At 40.2% G+C, this 21,745-nt stretch overlaps 1 protein-coding gene across 5 annotated transcripts in view; it reads left to right on the forward strand.

Moving 5' to 3' along the window:
* The first annotated feature begins 4,279 nt into the window (after positions 1-4,279).
* rad51d (RAD51 paralog D) overlaps positions 4,280-21,745 on the forward strand; it is a 41,420-nt gene continuing 23,954 nt past the window's right edge. For 4 of the 5 annotated variants that reach the window (XR_005233948.1, XR_005233949.1, XM_037979129.1 and 1 more), the window contains exons 1-3: positions 4,282-4,722; positions 4,795-4,856; positions 12,345-12,463. Coding sequence is in view for 3 of the 5 variants with exons in the window: in XM_037979129.1 (XP_037835057.1) it covers positions 4,641-4,722; positions 4,795-4,856; positions 12,345-12,463 (263 nt within the window). In the remaining 2 variants the exon portion in view is untranslated. Of the gene's footprint in view, positions 4,723-4,794; positions 4,857-12,344; positions 12,464-21,745 lie in introns of all 5 variants that reach the window. The other variant, XM_037979130.1, reaches the window with a different exon arrangement.

Raw genomic sequence — 21,745 nt, forward strand, 5'->3', positions numbered from 1 at the left:
ATTTCTAGCTGGAACCTCTCAACCTCACACACCAGCTCAGGCTCCTTCCCCACCAGAGAGGTGACATTCCACGTCCCTAGAGCCAGCTTCTGTAGCCGAGGATCAGACCGCCAAGGTCCCCGCCTTCGGCCACTACCCATCCCACATTGCACCCGACCCCTTTGGCCCCTAAGAAGGGGGACCCACGTATCCTCTTCCTCCTCGTAATTAGAACTAAGTTTATTTTAAAGTTAAACCCTGAGAAGACCCTAACCCTAGCCCCGAGCCAAAAGGCCCTAACCCTTTAACTAGTTTAGACCTATTGAGTAAACTTTATCTGAACAAATGTTGATTTCTGCAACAGTTTTACTACCATCTAATTATCTTGTGTTATGAAAACCGTGTGGTTTTTGAAAGAAATGTTCATGTCATATTTGTTTGAAAATAATTTCTAGGCAGTTTTACAGTCAATAAACAACTTTCAGGGGGGAAAAAATGGACTCCCCAAAGAAGGAAACGAGCATGATTTCTTCCTGTTGAGGCTGTTTGGTTTCAGTTTTAAAATAAATAACCAAGTGGATCTTTGAGACCACACATCGTCCTCACAATAAGACAGAGTCCACCTCATGCTGTGGTGATGGACTGCAGGTGTTTTTGACCACATCAATAATGCTCTGGAATCCAATGAGGAACTTCAGCGCTCTTAGCATGCTGCTGTAAATTTAATTCACTATTGATAACTAATACAGAACAACGAACGCTCCCCTGCTGGATAAATAGACCATCTTTAGAGGCCAGATTGCCTGGGAATGCTATAAACATTCATCATACGTTGGATGTAATAAATCATCACAGGACTTAAAGTGGCCATGTTGCTCTTCAAATAGAACCACGTTGGCTACTTGTTCTTTTTATTACCTGCCACGTGTGCTTTGAATGAGACAGGTAATCAAGTTAGGAGATAAAATTGTTGCATTAAGAGTGGTTATTTTAAAGAGGCCGTGGGGTGCGGTGAATACTAAATCTTTCGTACATTCAGGCCTGATAGTCTGAATATAAAAATGTCGGGACTGAAGGGCAGTTTAGCAACCGAACACTTTAAAATTCAAGACGTTTGAAAGTATGATTGACTTCACTCGTACTGGGCAGCTTTAGAAAAGACTCGTGCATGTGTCAGTTTGATTTTATAAACTCTTGGTGGTAACTTGTCACGCTGAACGGCCACAGATTTAAGCTCACATCTGTTTTCTTATGATTTTGTCAACGACGACCAAAGATTGCAAACTTGTTCCTTTGTTTTTATATTTTACCTTGCTGTGTTGTTGTATAGATGTTTTAAGTCGATACTGAGAAAATCTATTACCTGCTTTTCCTTGCAGGGTCGGGTCACAGAGGAGCTGGTGCTTTTTTTTCCAGCACTACATATTACGACCATATACAGTTTTTCTTTAAGAAAAAGGCGTTTGTTTTTAACAGTATTGTCTTTTAATCAAAAGGTTGACTCTGGTTTGCAAATCAAACAACCTCTTTATGTCAAATGACCCTGAAAAGAAAAGTAATATGAAGGAAACTACTCGGGTCGTTAAACGAGTTGTTTAAAAGAGAGCAGAGAAAGTTGTGTCTACCAGATATCCTGCTATTCATAATTGTTGAAGAAATAAATGCTCTGTAGATTGATTTGTTTCACTTTCATTTATTTATTTTTTCATTCTCTTTCTGGCAAATGCAAAGATGTTTTCCTCTAGCAGCACCATCAGGTTGACTGGATTCTAAATCTATTTCATATAAGGACTTTATTAAGATCTAAAAACAGAATGGTTTTAGTGCGCCGTCCAGTTTCTAGGAAAACTGCCAAAAGCAAATATTGTAAATTGGCATTTTGCTTCTGAAGAGCTACTTCACACCCGCTTGTTTAAGAATATTATCAGTTAGACAGCCTGTACGCAACTTTTTCATAAAAAAGTCTCATCTGAGGCTCCCTGCCTGCAGCAGCGAACACTTTATCTCACATATATATGTGAAAATAGTTGATGAATGAAATACCAGAGACATGTTTGTGAAAATAAGAGGGGAAAAAATAAAGCTTTGCAGAAGTAAAAATGACAAAGTCGCTTTCAGAGAGCCATTATTTAAATTATTTTTACCAGGTTGATGTGCTGACAGATCATGCAGGTGTTTGTGTTTTCACATCAAATGTCTCAGATATCTAAAGTTTTTTGTTTTTTTGTCTTTCAGAGTTCATCGTTAACTCGGTGAAGTCGGAGCACAGGTGTCGTCGCCTCTTCACGCCTCTCAGGATCGACTTTTCATCACCTAAAACTGTCTGACTTTGGCTGCTTTTCCACCGAAGGCTCACAAAAAAAAAAGAAACACTTTGAGAGCATGTATGTTGGAAAGTTCAGACTTCTGTCGACACAAGGATCCTTATCGTTTCCGGCTCTCAGCGTGTGAATGACAAGTAATTAAAAGCACACGGACATCGTTCTCCGGCTGATATAACAGCCGTTCAGCCTGCTAATAATAGACCTGCTGCTGGGCGCCATGTTTGTTTCTTCAGGGCTCAGAGTTTCCTCACACTTTCTTCCTAAACATTCATACATTTAAAAAAATATACATTTTCTTTTACTCTAACTGCTGACCTGTGCTGCTGCTTGGTTTAAACATTGCTTACGTTTCGATGAACCGTTTTCCTTGCGCCCGTGTCGGATTCTTCTTATTGTTGTCTGACGCCGAAAGGCAAAGGTGGGTGATAATGTTTTTGCTCAAGTCTCTGTGTGTTCATGTTTGTCTGTTAGCAAAATATCTGATGAGCCGACATCAGATCGGCAACTTGATTGATTGAGCCAACTGACCTTTTAAAATAAACAGCAACATAAAAATGGCTAAAACTTCATTAGTTTTCAGATATTGAGCTAAAATATGGCGTTCTAGCAGCTGAGTCTAACAGGATGTAATCTTTATTTAAAAGTTTGCAATTAACTATATGGAGCCAAATATGTCTGTTAGCAGAATATCTCATAAACAACTGGAGGAATTTTAATGAAACTTTCAGAAAATAATCACCGAGTTGAAGCCAATCTAATATAAAATGGCTGCCACAGCTTACAAACCTTAGAAAACACATAAATGACGGCATTTTTATAAATTTTACTGATATGGTGCTGATATTTGATGTTGTTGTAGCTGAGAATAATTCACAACACAATCTTATTTTTAAAGTTTGATCAAAAAAATACAACTCTTATTTCTCAGCACAGAAACTCGAGCATAAAAGGGCTTTTAATTTCTTCCTGCTGGGCTCAGAAAGGACTGTCTGACGATTAGTTACTGTGTAAAAGTAAACGTGGTGGGACCCTTCACTAACCTGTTACCTCCCTCTAACAGTGGGAGAACTCACTGCGTAAATAAAACTATTCCAAAAACAAAAATGAGTAGGGAAAAAACAGTAAAACTCCACAATCATAAGATAAAACTTAATTTTCCTCTTCATTCAGTCACGGTCAAATGATTAACATGGTATTTTTTCCTCTCTCTTTCAAATATCTAATGCAATTAGAGTGGAATTGTATTAGCATATTAATTATCATTGTAGGGTCCCTAATTGAGCCCTGGGAGAATCATAATTTTCCTTCCCTTCCAGAGGATATCATATCAAATAAATCCAATTTTACTTATTATTCATAAGCAACTTCAAAGTGTTTAAACAGGTTAAACAACTCACCTATCTGTGAAAAATAATTAGCTACATTAAAAAAAGGAAACCTTACAGGATTACAGGGTTTGATAAAAAAAAAAAGACTAACAGAAGAGTTTAACTAAAGAGACTGTTTCTCTTCCCCAGTGCTACATACATTTACTAAGAGGAAATGGCTCGATATTGACAATAACTAAATAAAACTGACAAGGATTTTATCTTTTTAATCATGTGGTGATTACTACAAATTATGGGTCACTGTATTTTCCAGCTACAGGCCCATTTAAAGATTTATGCTCATTCATGCAGGCATTTGACAGACAAATTCTCTCATTTTATGTTTTTAGTGCATTCTGTTTATTAGATTTACTTTAACTTGTGACTGTTTCGTGCAGGAATTATCTTGTATGTTGTTATATGTCAACAGAAATACATGATGAAAACAGTGTATGTAAATATATTTAACTGTCTTTATTTTTTTAATAAACTGCAATTAATATATATAAATGTCTTAGAAATAACCCTGAAATTGACAACTGGTTATCTAAACGTAAACTTGACCGAAATAAGACCTAGAAACGCCTAAAGGGAAAAGAACTACATTACCCAAAAGGCATTGCGTTGGAGCTGACGCTACGGCAAGCAGCAGGAAACAATAGTTGCTTTTCGAGCACTAATTAGCGTGTGCTGCTTTACGATTAAAAGTCAAATTTAAGTTCGCAAAGTTTTGTAGAGGTGTTCTTATCTGGTATAAAAATATTTTTAATCGCTAAACTTTCTGAGAAAAATTAAATAAGCCGTTTTTTCCGCTTTAAACCACCGCACGCGGGCAGAAAGTTTTGCTAAAGTTAGCCGCTAAGCTAAAAACAAGCTGCAGCTAGCCGCAGCTGGTTCGTGTTATTTTTAAGGATGCTGTCTGGTATTTTTATTTTAAAGTCTTAACAAATAAGCAGTTATTGATGTAAGAATGGTGATACTACGAGAGGGAATGTGTCCTGGACTGGATGAAGACTTGCTGCGGAGTTTGCGTGCAGCTGATATCAGGACAGGTCAGTTTGTTTTATTTAATTTTTCGTTAATTTGTTTAAAAAAAGCTGATTTTTTTTTACTTGTTGTTTCAGTGGAGGACCTGGTCTCATCTGACTCAGAGGAACTGGCTCAGAAATGCTCCGTTTCTTATAAGGTATTTGTCTTAGTCTAAACGCTCCTAATTGGACTAAATTGTTCATTTCTGTTGCATTATTTTTAAATATTTAAAAGTAATGCGCGTTTTATCACTTGTCAGTCAAGGTTGTCTGTTTCTTTAAACATAAAACACAATCAAAATTGGTATTTTCATAGTTTGCAGCTCGATTAAAAGACAAATAATCAGTTTTCAAATTGATGACAGAGTCGTATACAGGAGACATTTTGTAATTTTAGTTTATTTTTTTAAGTTTATTAACTTATGTCTGGGTTTCGTTCGTCTTGTATCTTAGTAGTTATTGAAAAATACAAATATAAATCTGAATGTTTAGATCTTTGACTGAAAAACGGCCTAGACTAAAAACAGGTAGTTTATAAATATTTAAGCTCAAATGTGTGTCTTTTATCATTCTTATCTGCTTTTTGCTTCTTCTTTTTTTAATCTGTTTGTACCTTCACATTCTTTAGTTTTGAATTAAGAAAGCTCCCCAGATGGGAAACGAAACATCTTCAACAACAGAGTAGCAGTAGTTTTGTTTTATTTTCTTTATTTTCTTGAGATTTGCCGTGTCCTGGATGGCTGAGAATCCACACCAGCATCTGTTCGAACATAAAAACGTTCCTAGTTTGAAGTAAATCCAGTCTTAATTGACCTGTTTGTTAAGCTGTCTTGTCAGTTGCTTCTCCACAATAACTAAAAAAAAACAAAGCTCCAGTTTTGTCTCATCAGTCCCGCAAACTTTGAAACAACACTTCCTGTTTGACTTTTTATGTTTTTCTGTCACCAGTAGAGCCTCTGGGGTCTTGTTGTTCGTCCCAATAATTCCTGAGTTTCATTAAAATTCATCGATTTATTTCGCTCTCTATTGATTTCCATTCATTTCTGTAGCCTGACCTGAACTCGGTTCACACCTTGGCCCTAAATCTAAAACAAAAATGACGTTCCACCGTATTAGAACCGGGCTTTGGTCCCACAAGGACCATCAGTCCCGAGAAGACAGGGGATTATACCAGAAAAGGTCCTAAAAACGACCAGCAGACGAGGATAAATCTGTTGGTAGCCTTCCACAAAAAAAAAAAAAAATTCAAACAGTTTTGTCTCATTAGTCCCAGAAACTTTACTTCTTGTTAAAAATGGCTTCCTGTCAGACTTTTTAGTGTTTTTTCTGTCAGAAGTGGAGCCTCCAGGGTCGGAAATGTGATCAGAAAGTGGAGCTCAGCTTGAATGGTTTCCTTTTTCTACCATCTGATCCACCCGGGGTCGCATTTCCTCTTGCGTCCACATCCTGGCAGGTTGTCCACAGCCCCATGAACCTTCTGCTTTTCAATAACCTCGTCAGCTGAGGTCAGAGGTCATGAAGCTGCTTGGAGACGCTCTTGGAGTCTTAATCTTCTCTCTGAGCTCCTCAGCAGCTCAGCTTTGCTCTCTGCTCCATGTTCTGTGACGTGAACAGAACCACATAAACGACCCGGTGGCTGTTTGTTCCCTTTAAACGGGCCGAACGGCTGCTGGAGTGCTTGAAGACACCTGCGACACCAATTAAACACTTTGAGACGTGGCTGTGAAGCAAAGATTAGTCGTCTCTTTAATGGCACCGACAAATCGGCTACATTAGCATGTCTCTGTAAAATAAACAAATCGTTTGTTTTCAGTTATTTTGTTTCCTCTACCACAGAATAAATGCTGCAGATAGACATCAGACAGCTGCTTTTAGTCACTTTTCAAGAGAAATGAAGCGACGTTCCAAAGAGCTGTAAGGATGCAAACAGATTTATCCGCATCAGTACAGTAAACCGTTTTTTTTTTCACAAACGTGTATTTAAGCAAAACAAACTTTTTATTTAGATGAAGCAGCACCTTTCTGCAGCTGCACGTAAAGAAACAACTTCTTCAACTCTTCCGTCTTCATCTGTTTGACTTTAAGGGAAGAAAAAGTCTAATGTGTTTCGATCCAGTAGAGCTAATGCTCTCTGGCAGCCGTCGCCCCATTATTTTACATCTGAATCCAACCACAACCTCAAAATAAGCTTATTAAACCTAAATGTTCTTGCAACATTTTCGATTGAAGCGTTAGAAAAAAACAGAAACGCCCACAATTTATGCCCGTTGGCCTAAATACCATAGAGTGGGATGATTTGGGAAATATCGTTTTAATCTTAAACACTTTCTCTCCCACATACAACGTGTTTCTCAACGTCATTGGGTTTGTTTATTCTCAGGTGGGATATAAAAAAAGCTTGTTTTCCTTGAGTAAATACAATTAAACCTCCCTCGGTTTTTGTTTTATTGTACATTGGGTTTTGTTTGTTCATGTAAACGAGGCAAAATTACACATTACTACGTTTACTATAAAATTTAGTTGTATTTTTTAAAACCGCAATTACAGCTAAACTTTTTTAAAGTCTTTATTGGGTCTAGATTTGTCACACTTATTGCATTAATTTATGATTAGAGCTGTTTGAGCATCCGTTTTAAGCAATAATTTAATTTCATCTCGATAAAAAGTAACCCGATAGAAGCAAAATAAGTGTTGGCTGAATATTTAAAGGGTTTTAAGTTTGGCTCACCTTCTCCCCTCTCGTCTGTCCTGGGCGGAACGTTTTAAAGTTCTTAACCGCCCGTGTGCCTTTAAAGTCCTGGATTTAGTTCCAAGGTTAAATCCTGCAGCGTGGCTGGGAGCAGTTTTTGATTTTAAAACCGCACCAGGAGGAGAGCCGAGTGGGTTTTTGAAGCTGCAGGTTTGCTGGATTTCCTGAAAAAAAAAAAAAGGTTGCGGTCAAAGGTGGTAAAAGCAGTAATCTGAAGAAAACATCCTCAGATCCAGAGCTTCTCTTAATACGGCGAGGCTGGACAGACGGGCTGGAGGCGCAGCTTTATTTGTGTCAAATCTGCTCGGAGCAAGACTTTTAAAGCCTGAAAGGCAAGAAAAAGGATTTCTGTCTTCTTTGCTTGTGAATTAGTTTATGTTAGGAGTGACATAAATAAACAGAAGTCTTAATTGCAGTAATTATACCTCAGTGCCAAGGTTAAGGTTTCTGTTCTCTGTTGGCAAAATATCTGATGAGCAGCTGAACGCGTTCTCAGGAAACTCTCAGAAAGTAATAATTGGATGAACGCCTACAACTGATGAACGTTTGGAGTTAATCCAATTCAAGATGGCCGCCACAGCTAATCGACATTAAACTACACAAAACACAGACTCGTCATCTTTGCTTAAAACTTTTGCATCGGTTGTTGGAGGGAACCATGTTTCTGTTAGTAAAATATCTCATGATGAATTTTATTTTCATCTCCTACGATGCAAGATGTCCCGCTCACAGCACGTGTTTTAAATGACTCTCAGCTACGACCTCACAAAAGTTTAGCTCAACATCAGTAAAAGCGTCTGAATTAAATTAATTTTAGTGTTTTCTAATGTCAGTTGCTTCTGGTGGCCATCTTGGATTGGATTAGATGTTCGTCCAGTGATTCAAGAGATATTTCGCTAACAGATACATGAACAAGTCTTTGTATAATTAAAGGTACTCAGACTGTATCCTTTTTATAATGTAAAGCAAAAAAAAACAATCTTCCAGTTTTTATAAAAATCCAGATTTTCTTTTGATGGATCTGATCTGATGAGTCTCTCTGTGGCTCAAACTGAGATTTTTTTTTTTTTTTTGGAGAGAAATTTGCGATCACATTAATTTTAAGCCGGTGTTTGAACGCCGGGGTAGGAATCGTTCGAGTCGAGCATCCAGCCGAGGGAACAGCGACCAGGATGCATTTTAGAGTGGAGGGCAACTTCAAACACATCACCCCCCCATGGGGTCGTTGTTTTATTTTTTCAAACATTTCTTTTTCGTTTTGCCTTCCTTGCTGCCTGCAGAGGGTTCAGCCTGAATGTCTGCCCTGTGTATTCAGCCTGCAGGCATCTATCTCCTGAGCTGATAACCTGAATCCCAGCGGTCCATCAGACTCCTGCTGCTGATTTCAGCCTTTGTTGTGTGCACAAATTGCAGCAGCTCCGAGGTCAGCGCCGGGTTGTCTGGACGGACGCATTAATCTGACGACAGCCGCCAGAAGTTTAATTAAACCTACAGAAGGCAAAGTTATCTTGTACAAAAAACCCCCCAAAAAATACCTCACCTATCTTATGAGAAAACCAACCAAATAGGAGTGCCAACATTCCTGCTAATTGAGACCCCAAAGATTTGCCGTCTTTGCCTAATAAATATCAGCTGTTGGACTTAAACTCTAAGAGGAAATCCTCTCGGCCCTGAAGGATGGGTTGATCAGAAAACAAGCCTGCCAAACGGCTGTAAGAGCTGTTTCTAGAATCAGCTGGTTTAATGAGCGTTTTTCTCTTGTTTATATTGTTTCTAAGATGAGGTTAAAGCTATAAACAGTTATTTATTTATGCTTATTTAGAATGACAGGGAACTGATAATTAATATATTATTGATGCATAATCTAGTTCTTGTTAAATTGAATTTAACATAAGTTAAGAACTTCAATAAATAAAAGTATCTAAACCCAGACTTGGGTTTAGTCTCACCAGAAGTCTTGCAATATGCTCGTTTTTTTTTTACTTTTGCAATTTAAGTTGTGTTTTAATATTCTTTTTAGAGAACAAAGTGAGGCAGTCCTCCCAAACAAAGCATATCTTTTTATCAATTTGCTAAAAAAATTATTTCTTTTATCAAAGTTCTGCTTCCAGAGACCACCCTTGGAGAGTTGTCTTTTAAAGCTCGAGCTGAAATAATCGAGTTACACCTTTTCTTTTAAAACTTTGGAAACCGAACCTCCATAAGTTGCGTATAAAAATAGAAAGAAACGTCTGGAAGCTGGTTGATTAGTTGGTGTAAAAGCCTGTCAGGTAACGTCATCGCTGCCGTCTCAGTGTGGGATCGAGCAGTCGGTGTCGGTCGAGACGTTATGTACTTTTCTGCCTAATTAATGAGGAGCAGGAAGAGCGCGTTTGATTCGGCGTGCAGCTTTTTTAGACGCTGCAGTGCGTTTCCCATGCAGCGTCGGGTAGCAATGGAGAGAAGAGGCTTTGTTGAAGCAATGAGACTTCCCAACCAACCAACCGTGTGGAAATTAGACCCTTTTTTATTTATTTTTAGGTGGGGGCTGAAGAAAAACCCTCCTATGACAGAAATCCAGCTGGACACTTCATGTGGTCCACTAATAAGCAATTTATCCTGAGGGAAGGTGGGGCGTGGCTCAGTCCCTGCCAAGATCACTGTTGTCTTAGTCATAATTAGGGATTTGCATCTATTATAATTAAACAAACAAAGCCTTATTCTCTTCTGTGCATTTCGCTGTGACTGTAAACATAAAAATGCAGCTCCGGTTATAAAAGATGTTGTTTTAAACGGGCAGCCATTGTGATGATTTATCTCTTTGTTTTGGGCAGTGAGATTCAGAATAATTAAAGATTCTGATGGGAGAAATTACATCAACTTCCTTTCCTGGAAAAACGTTTTGGCTGCTTATCTATCCTTAATAAAACGTCCTCAAGGATTTTTTTTAATTTAGGCAGAGATTTAAGTTTTTATCCCCTTATTAAAACTGGGGGTAAAGCCCATTATCAAACAATCTAGAATGGTGCATCAAAAAAGTCCAGTTCTAAATAAAAATGTCTGAATCGTCTGCGGTCATCTGTTAGTCAACTTTCTGTTCTTCTGGTTAAGGTGGTATCTCACCCAGTTGGGACTGATGGAGACTAGTTGGCGGCTCAGAATTGTGAGGAAAATATTCCCATTTTCAGCTGCAGCCTCACTGATTTCTGAGCGTTTGCAGCCAGTCGACCAGCGAGCCGCGCGGCCACGTTCTGGCCTGTCAAGTTTTCAAGATCCTGGCTTATTTTTGTGTTCACAGCTTGCAAAACTGAATTCTAGGCCTTCGTTTGTCTGTCCAGCACCGCCATAAAGAAGCATCAGGAGCAAACAAATCTGTCTGAACCACCTCGTGATTATTTTAAGTACAGGGTCGGCCATTTCTATGGATACACCTTAATAAAATGGGACTGGTTGGTGATATTAACATCCTGTTTGTGGCACATTACTATATGGGGGGGGGGGAGGGGGTAAATTTTTCATGATGGGTCGTGACCATGGTAGCCATTTTGAAGTCAGCCATTTTGGATCCAACTTTTGTTTTTTCAGTGGGAAGAGGGTCATGTGACTTATTGGGAATTTCACAAGAAAAACAACGGTGTGTTTGGTTTTAACGTAACTTTATTCTTTCATGAGTTATTTACAAGTTTCTCACCACTTATAAAATGTGTTCAAAGTGTTGGATTGTCGATGCAACCCTCTTCTCCCACTCTGCACACACTGACAGCAACACCGCAGGAGAAATGCGAGCACAGGCTTCCAGTATCCGTAGTTTTAGGTGCTGCACATCTCGTATCTTCACAGCAGAGACGATCGCCTTCAGATGACCCCAAAGATAAAAGTCTCAGCGGGTCAGATTGGTAGACCTTGGGGGTCATTCAACTGGCCCACAACGACCAATCCGCTTTCCAGTAAGTGGAAGAAGGACAATCCAACACAATGGGCAGCACTTTGAACACATTTTATAAGTGGTGAGAAACTTGTGAATAACTCATGAAAGAATAAAGTCACGTTAAAACCAAGCACACCGTTGTTTTTCTTGTGAAATTCTTAATAAGTTTGATGTGTCACATGACCCTCTTCCCATTGAAAAAACAAAAGTTGGATCAAAAATGTCCCCCATGGTCACCACCCATCTTGAAAAGTTTCCCCCCTCCCATATACTAATGTGCCACAAACAGGAAGTTAATATCACCAACCATTCCCATTTTATTAAGGTGTATCCATAGAAATGGCTGACCTTGTATTGATATTTGGTGCCGACATTATTATTTGCTTAAGGAAGGATGACAGTTTTGTTCCACCTTTTAATTGGAACAGTTTGAACATTACTCGTTGAAGAAGAATGGCAACAGAAAAGCCACAAACGGCTAATCTGACTTTTCACTTCTCTGTCCAAAGTATTAAACAAAAATGGTGTTTTTTTTTTCTAAATGACAAAGTCAAATATTCCTTCATAAAAGCGTCTAATCCTTTAGTTTATCATTGACATAAACATGGATACCAGACAGGAAGTCATCTCATATTTCTGCTTATCAGGCACAGACTGCATTAATATTAATCAGATCAACGTCAATGAAAACTTGGCTAAAACATTTAGATTTTGTCAACATGGAGCTTCAGATTACCTACAGTATCACCATGTCAGATTGGCTATTATTTCAAAATAAAACACAAGTTTAAACTTAAGGATTTTCTTCTCATTGGTTCAGCTTTAAACATTAATCCTTGTGTGCATAACAATCCAATATTTCTACTTTTTCTCTTTGATTATAATCCTAATTCACACAGAAACGTATTTAATCCAGTGACTGTGAGAGACGGGAGTGGATGTGTTGCTGCAGTGGTCTGAGCCTTGTTTGCGCTGCTTTTTGTATTTCAGGCTCTGTTTGCCATCCGCCGAGTGCTACTGGCCCAGCACACAGCATTTCCTGTGTCAGGAGCTGATCTGTATGAGGAACTACTGAGCTCCACGGCCATCCTCTCCACGGGAAATCCCAGGTAAAAGTCAATTCTGCGCACGCAGCAGAGCATGCAGCTTTGTCTTTTGGGGCTTGGGGGATTTGGCGGTGGGCTCGGAAGAGCTGCAACAACTTACAGGAAGTTTCAGGCTCCCATTTCCACACTCATGGGGACACATTTCTGAGGTTTTTATGATGCCGTTACAGTTTCTTCCTAATCAGTCCTGTCGGGTTAACGCCTTTGGCTGCTTTCATAAAGCTAACAACAGTTTGTCTGCGTTGAAAGTCAAAGTGATTTCACTTGATTTGGCTATTGAGTTTTAAGGTTTTTCCCGCTCTGCAGAGATAATGTGTGTGTTCGTGATGTTTTCACTTCAGATTTACAGACAGTCTCAGGTAAAGCCTAATAAAGTTCACCTGGAGGTCACATGACTTTGGCAGGAGAAGTTCCAGGACTTTGTGTCTGGGTTACAGTTTTAATGAGCTCATCTTGTCAGCTGTCTGCTGAGATTCGTTGCTGTGAGGGAATGACATCACGTCGCCTCTTTAAGTGCCTCGTACTGTAGCGCCACCAGGCCGCCATCGTGGATTTAATGGTCATGTTCATGAACTCTGCGGCACAAAAGCAGCGCCACGTATAAACATGTCTTAATAACAAAATGAGCATCACAGCACGGGGCAGCAGTGTCATAACGTTCTGCATCCTTCACAATAAAAGTCTTTAACATATACGCTGAGCGTTTCCTTCAAAGGACTCTCTCTAAACATCTGCAGCTTATAAAATATCAACAGGGCTGAGCTTTCCCCACCTGCGACCATGACAGATGAGCAGCAACAAGGTCACATGTTAGAGTAAAACAACAGTGTGGTTATTCTACAACCATGTAGAGGAAGAGATCATTAGGCCATACTACGCTGCAACTTTCCCACCTTTCAACCCAACACATACACAACATACAGGTACATAATGGGAATGCATTGTGAACATTGTGCAAAAAATAACTGCACAATTTCCTAATATTGTGCAGCACATTATATACAGGGTGGGCCGTTTCTATGGATACACCTTAATAAAATGGGAATGGTTGGTGATATTAACTTCCTGTTTGTGGCACATTAGTATATGGGAGGGGGGAAACTTTTCAAGATGGGTGGTGACCATGGTGGCCATTTTCTCGTCACTTTTAAAACGTGTTCAAAGTGTTGGATTGTCGATGCAACCCTCTTCTCCCACTCTGCACACACTGACAGCAACACCGCAGGAGAAATGCTAGCACAGGCTTCCAGTATCCGTAGTTTCAGCTGCTGCACATCTCGTATCTTCACAGCAGAGACAACTGCCTTCAGATGACCCCAAAGATAAAAGTCTAAGGGGGTCAGATCGGGAGACCTTGGGGGCCGTTCAACTGGTCCACGACGACCAATCGACTTTCCAGGAAGTGGAAGTGGGTGAAGAGGGTTGCGTTGACAATCCAACACAATGGGCAGCACTTTGAACACATTTTATAAGTGGTGAGAAACTTGTAAATAACTCATAAAAGAATAAAGTTATGTTAAAACCAAGCACACCGTTGTTTTTCTTGTGAAATTCCCTATAAGTCTGATGTGTCACATGACCCTCTTCCCATTGAAAAAAACAAAAACAAAAGTTGGATCCAAAATGGCCGACTTCAAAATGTCCCCCATGGTCGCCACCCATCTTGAAAAGTTTCCCCCCTCCCGTATACTAATGTGCCACAAACAGGAAGTCAATATCACCAACCATTCCCATTTTATTAAGGTGTATCCATAGAAATGGCCGACCCTGTATGTCGTAGGACTTGACCTGACACGTAATGTTAGTACCATTAGCAAAATATCATCATTGGGTTGACGTCTACAACTGATTAACTTTTGGAATCAACCCTAATCACGGCGTAAATAGACACGACTCAGTCAGTTTTACAGATATCGAGCTGAGATTTGGAGTGGTAGTAGCTGAGAGTCATTCACAACACGTACTCCAAGCACTAACAGAGCGTGTCAGATATCGATGTTGTTTTTTAAAGGTTTGACAAAAACAGCCATATCTCCATCGTTTCTCAGCAGATGATCTTAGTCTAAAACTCTGGTGTGAAAGGTGGCGGGTGATATGCATTCCTTCAAAGAATGTTAGGACTTTAAGTATTTTTTAATTATTAACTGACTACTTAAATGGTTTTCCATAACTGTCTTCATCCTCCTGTGTTTACTTTTTTATAAGACATCAATAACGTTCAGTGACATCAGTCGATCAGTTTTATCAAAGTAAAACCTTCCTTCAGATTCAGTGTTTTGAAAATCGAATTTACATTGAGTTATGCTTGTAGAAAATGCGTCTCCAGTGGCTGTAGTAAGAAAGAAAAATAAATAAATAAATCTTTTGGCAGCTCCGACTGACGCGGTTTCTCGTTGGTCCATTTGGCTCGTATCTCCATCCTTAAGTGGCTTCTGACATATCAGCTCCATTAACTCTGCCCTCAGCTTGACCACTTTCTGCTGGAAAAAACAAACACCACAGACAAGCAATGTAAAACATTTTAGCTGCACATCAGAAAATCAAAATTTAATGACTTGGAAGAAAAGCAGAAATCCCCGCTGCCATCGCCATGGCGGCGTGGCATAAACGCTTTCTGCTGGCGTCGCGGGATCCAGTCGTCTGTGTGTCATCGTTCGAAGCACGCAGGGTAAATACTCTTCAGCCGGGGCACACGCTTGTCTCCACAAATTTGTGAAACGGTCCAGCTTGGCATAATTTATAGGATGAGACCTTTCCTACAGTCAGACTTTCTGTTCCGGCATAATTAACGACCACAGGTGTTTTCTCTCCCCCTCTGTGGCTCCTTTTTTAAGTGGTTTTTATAAATTAGTTACAGCTCTGGAGCAGTGATATGAAACTAAATCATACATGTCAGCAAAGCTGTTGTGATGTGTGTGTGTGTGTGTGTGTGTCTCGGCTGCTCTCTGCTGGTGATGAGCGGGAATCCGAGTGTCACAGATGGTTTAATGAAGGTGTTTGCTTTGAGAGATCTTCAGAAAATGATCAACTGTTTGATTTAACGCTTTAATAAAATGTCTTCTCAGGAAAATATAAAACACTGAACTCATTTATTTGGACTTTTTAATAACATTAAACATCAATAACTTTTGATTTAGTCCTGTAGCCGTCTTCCTCCAGTCTTTATCCCCGCTGTCATGAAAGGCGGGAGATCATTTGTTCGTTTGTCTCCCTGTTAGCAAAATATCTCGTGAACCAGCGAATAGGGCTCATCTACAACTGAGTCAACCCAGTTGAAGATGGCCGCCACAGCTAATCCAGTGGTTCTCAGACAAAGGCTGCTGACATAGGTGGACCTCGGACCTGGTTCTGGTTCGAGCTTTAAGTCCCGCCCCCTCTTTGTAAACAAACTTTGACTTTTCTTGATTTGCGTAGCTCTTACTTTGCTGCTGTATGCTCAGTTCATTTTCCCAACATGTTTAGCTGTAATTAGTTATGTTACACTTAAAAAGAAAAACATTTTCTGTGACAGTGGGATTGTAGGCGGGGCTTAAAGCCCCACACCTCTAGCGCACAGACTCTGGTTCCAAAAATGCGTGGTAGCTTTGGTAAAACAGCTCCTGCTGGCTTCAGTTCCCAAAAGCGAGAGAAGGCAGGAACATTTGGTCCAGGTTCTCAGACTTTTTACCTTCTGACCCATAAAACAAAAGCCTGAGAGACCCGTGACTCCGCCTACTGCTGGTTAAAGAACGTAAACGTTGCTGTTCGTTTAACAAATATGCTAATCTTTCAAATCTTCTTAAGATGGTGTTTCCTAACCCACACTGTGACCCAAACTTTGAGAACTACCGAGCTAATTAACATCGATGAGTAAAACTCTACGAATTCAAGTCGCTGAGAGTCGTTTCTGAGGTCTTCGTTTAAAACCTTGGCGTGCCAGGCAGCGGGCGATATGCATTCCTTAAAAAAATGCTACTTTACTTTTTTTAGCCATCTTCAAATATATTAAATAATCCGTTAAATCTTCCTTTTTTGAACCATATAATTTGTTTTTAATGTTTCGTGATGCAGATGACAGAACTCTGCCTCAAACAAAGCTTTCTTTCTTTCTTAAACTAATATGTTTTACAGTAAAAACGTCTTAAAATCCTCTGATTTTATTCTTTTCATACATTTATGGCTCTAATAATAGGCTGTCAGATCAATTTGTTGGTTAATTCGTGTGGAAAAAATGTAGCAGCGGTTAGTTTCTTTTTTATATTTTACTTTGTTTGAGGACCTGATTTAAATGACTATAATCAAACGGCTGCCAATGACAGTGTTCACTGCAAGATTTCTCTTTACATTTTTCTCTTTATCACATAAAAGGAACTTTTTATTGAAATATTCAGATTTTACACGAGTACAGTGTTTGGATTTGTAAAGATATTACACATAGAGCTCTGGGAAACTAATTATTCCTAATATAAATGTGCATTTACTTATTCTCAGGTTTATTCAGGGCACTGAGGTGAAACTAATTCAGCCTAAAAAGAGCTGGAAAATCATCTTTAGTTTGTATTATTATTATTACTGCAGGTTTTGGTGCCTTTGAGCTGTTTAGTTATTTTATCGTCATGCCTGATGTTTAGTTCCTTATTGATATTAATGTGGGGCCCGAGATGCAGGATAAACTGAATTCTGCTTTCTGAGTTATTATAATGTTGGATCAACTGACATAAAACATAAAACTTGTGACTTGTGTGTTCGTAATGTCACCCCGAGGCGAGAATTGTTTTCAGAAATGGATTGACATTTCAGTGCACTGATGTGTTGTGTGCATCCTTAAACCTCCAGTCTCCTTTTATCAGCAAACACTCCTGTCAGAAATAAACGCTTCAGGCCTCCCTGGATGTTTTTTTTTTTTTTTCGTTTCTCTTCTTTTTGCATGAGTCAGTGTCATCCATCTGCTTCCAGTCATCATGATTAATATACAGAATATTTCCTGCTTTGTTTAGAACCTGTTGTGTTGCATGAATCCGGTTTTAACCAGTCAACCGCTTCATGCTTTAGAATCTGAGGGTTGATGTGAATATTTCACATATTTAAATGTTTACATCGAATTGACTGGAAACACTTGTGTCTGGTTTTCATTCGAAAGCTGCAGAAACCCTGAAAGCTGCGCTCTCTTTAACATTCCTCTCCTTTTTCTGCTGTTTGACGGACAAACAGAGAATGAGAGGCTTTAACTGAAATGTGAAAAAATTAATCACTTTTATTCAGGAAGAAATGTTGAAAATATTCATACACGGTGCTGGAATTAAAACAGCACTCCTTAAAAGAATGCATATTGCCCATTTCATGACCGCGGATGAGCCGGACTCCTGTAGCCTCTCTCGTCTTCCTAACATAAATAATCCTGATTTATTAAATAGTCAGAAGGAATGGAGGGTGTCAAGTAGACCAATTAGCCTTTTGCCATATTTTAAATGATCTAATATTGGCCATGCCTTTGCATACTTAGCCGATTATCAAGCAGCTCTTTTATTTTTTTTAAGCAATGATGCTCTTCTATACACCAGCCGAGAAACATAGTCCCTCCAGCGTGTCCTGGGTCTTCTCCTGGGCCTCCTCCCGGCGAGACGTCACCAGGGAGGCGTCCAGGAGGCATCCTCACCAGATGCCCGAGCCACCTCAGCTGGCTCCTCTCGACGTGGAGGAGCAGCGGCTCTACTCTGAGTCCCTCCCGGATGACCGAGCTTCTCACTCGATCTCTAAGGGAGAGCCCAGACACCCTGCGGAGGAAACTCATTTCAGCCGCTTGTATTCCCGATCTCGTTCTTTCGGTCACTACCCAAAGCTCGTGACCATAGATGAGGGTAGGAACGTAGATCGACCGGTAAATCAAGAGCTTCGCCTTTTGACTCAGCTCTCTCTTCACCACGACATACCGGTACAGCGCCCGCTTCACTGCAGACGCTGCACCAATCCGCCTGTCGATCTCCCGCTTTAGTTTTCCCTCATTTGTGAACAAGACCCCGAGATACTTAAATTCCTCCACTTGGGGCAGGACATCTTCCCCGACCCAGAGAAGGCACTCTACCCTTTTCCGGCTCGGATTTGGAGGCACTGATCCTCATGTTGTTGCATAATAATGTATATTATTGTTTTATTTTTTTCTTAGCCAATTTAATTTTGTTGGATGGAAAAAAAAACACATCAGCCATTGGCTGCCCTGGTTTCTAAAGATCAGCATAAATACAAACTGAGGCAGACGGGGAGTGCCACAGCTGCGTTTTGATTATTATTATGTTTAACATCCATCCATCCATTTAACCACCTTCTACCACTTATCTGTGGTTGGGTCGTGGAGGCAGCAGGGCTAAGAGAGAAATCCAGACCTCCCTCTCCCCAGAGACACCCTCCAGCTCCTCCTGGGGGATCCCAAGGCGTTCCCAGACCAGAGAGTTCTGGATCTGCTCCGGGGTCTCTTCCCAGTGGGACATGCCTGATAAGGGAAGGTGGAAGGCGTCCTAATCAGATGCTCCTCACCTTATCTCTGAGGCTGAGCCCGGCCACGCTACAAAGGAAGCTCATTTCAGCCGCTTGCATCCAGGATCTCCTTGTTTCTCATGATCCAAACCTCAGGACCATAGATAAGGGTTGGTAGATGGAGCAGTAAATCGAGTTTCCTCGTGTTTCACCACAACTGATCGAAGCAACGCCCTCATGACTGCGGGCGAGGTCCCGATCCGTTGATCCATCTCCCGCTCCATCCAACCATCACTCAGGAACAAGACTCCCAGATACTTGGACTCCTCCATGTGAGGCAGAGACTCATCCCGACCCAGATTGAGCATTCCACCTGTTTCAGGTTGAGAACCATGACCTGGTGGTTCTGTTGGCCTGAAGACGCCAACATAACCACATCATCCACAAAAAGCAGAGATGAGATTCTGAGGTTCCCAAACCAACATTAATTATATAACTTAAAAATAAAATTATTAGTACTAATATTTGCTAATATAGGAATTTATCCTTGAAGCTGGTGGCTGTTGACCCAGTGTTTCAGCTGCCTTAAGTAAGAAGCTTCTAATTCACTAATCCACCATTAGTTTAAAAAAACTCTTAATTTTCCAATAAAGTGGAATAATTATTGTTTATACTGGTCCAGTTTGTTCCCCACAGCTCGTACATGGATTCTCCTCCAATCACACAAAGATGGAGCCTTTCAGTTTTCTGATGAGAACGACTCATGGGAGACTTTTTTTTTTTAATCTGTGACTTTTCAAGGGCAATCACTTTCATCTCCCCGAGTCCTTACAAGAACACAACGTGATGCTCCATCAACAGCCCAGCCGTCCTCGCTCTGTTGTCAGAGCAGGCAGGAAATAATGCAAATAAGTCCATCCCCACCAATTCTTCTCTTGACAATCACACAGTGAGGGGGTGGCGGAAACCGCAGGCTTAACCTTCAAGCTGGAGGACCATGACTGTGTAAATATAAGAGCACGTCTGTCACATCTATCATCACCAGTAAGATAACGAGACCCCAAAAACTGCAGTTTGTTGGTCTGTGCCGAAACCAAATCAGAACTCTGTAGTGGTGAAGGATCAGATGGTTAAAGTGAGTCTGCTATTAATCCTATAACAGAACATTAGTTGCTGTTTGGTTTTAGACACATTTAGGTCAACAATCAAAGTGTTTTATGTTTGTCTTTAACTCTGAAGCCAAGTCTTTATGACAGAGAACTGAGTTATTCCTTCTGAGTGATAATACGCAGAAAAGCCAAAGAAGAACCCAAAGTTTTGGGGAGTTGGCCGTAAACAAGCATGAAACCAGTTTTACTCTGGCTCGGCAGCGCTGTTGTTCACAAACTGAAATCAGACGGGATGTTGGTGAAAGCTTCTCCTTTAACCACATCTTCCCCGTCCGGTCTTCATTCAGCCCACTCGCTTGGAAATTATTGGACCTCTGGTGATTTATGGCCCAAGTTTCTTGTAGTGTGAGCACGTACAGGGAAAAAAAAAAAAGTGGAAACACTTGTCTGGAGGAGGTCAGGTGTAAACAACCTGTGGGTGTACGAAGGTGGGGTTCAGGATGGATTTACTCATGTAGCACCAACAAACCCTGAACAAGACTCACAAGGTTGTAAATCCTCTGCAGAGACCGTATGTCACTCACCAAATCCCTTTGAATAAAAGTAGTAAAAGTGCCATTTCTGAGGCTTTAGCTGCTCCTGTTTTAAATCGGCGAAGCAGTTTAGTGTGACTGACCTCGGGGTAAACTCGTGGAGGAAATAAATAATCGGTTAAAGCAAAAAAGGTGGAGAGATCAATGCTTTGATCAACCCATACAAGCTTTTCTCATCAGACCACCTGTTGATTTCATCCTGGGACCGCGAACGTGTTACTGGGCCTGACATCTTTACATTCAGCTGGAGCTGCAGGTCATTCAGAAACCCTTTTTGTTTTGTTGAATTTGTAGCAGCCTTTCCTGAAGATTATCTGCCAAACGTTGGTTTATAAAACTGGAGACAAAAAGGTTTGATTGCTGTGGCTCGGAGCTGTTATCTGGACCTGAAACTCCACAGATTTTATTCTTTTTTAATTGTCTGTTGTTACTCATTGTTAAATCAGTCTGACCAACTTGTTGAACATGTTAATTTTGGTTTTATGTTTTAGTGTTTTATTGAAGTTGAGTTATTGACCTTTACCTTTCACAAAGTAAAGCCCTTTGGTTCAGCTAGTAGTTTTTAAATATGCTAAAAAATATAAACTTAACTAAAAAAACATGATCAGAATTTTGCCGTATAAATATCTTCACATCATTTAGTGCAGCTTATTGCAATAATATCCCATTAAAACTTCTAAAAACCGCAGAATTGCTCTTACCTTTATGCAGTATGCAGTATATAGACACAGATTAACTTCTTGGTGCTCTTCCACAATAATAATAATAAAAACTAGAGTAATTGTCCAAAAAGCTGCAGTCTGTCTCTTTAGTCCCAGAAACTTTTGGGAATTCCTGTCAGACGTTTTTGTGGTTTTATTGAATAGGTTTGGATGGTTTCCTTCTACCATCCACAGTATCCATCTGCTTTTACCCAGACCCTCCAAAATCAAGCAAACCCCGCGAAATCGCAACTTTCTAAAGTGATTCGCCACCGTTTCTGCGGTCTAGTCTCTTCTCTGTGGGTTTGTGTAGCGTGGAATACAAAATAACCCCAAATAACTCAGGAAGAAGACACGTGACGTCACTTCCTGTTAACATCAGAATGCCGGGAGCGTGCAGGAGCAGCGACTGAAGCCAAAATGTGCGCTAAT

Source organism: Kryptolebias marmoratus, linkage group LG13, assembly GCF_001649575.2.
Source record: "Kryptolebias marmoratus isolate JLee-2015 linkage group LG13, ASM164957v2, whole genome shotgun sequence".
In the NCBI taxonomy this organism is placed as follows: domain Eukaryota; kingdom Metazoa; phylum Chordata; class Actinopteri; order Cyprinodontiformes; family Rivulidae; genus Kryptolebias; species Kryptolebias marmoratus.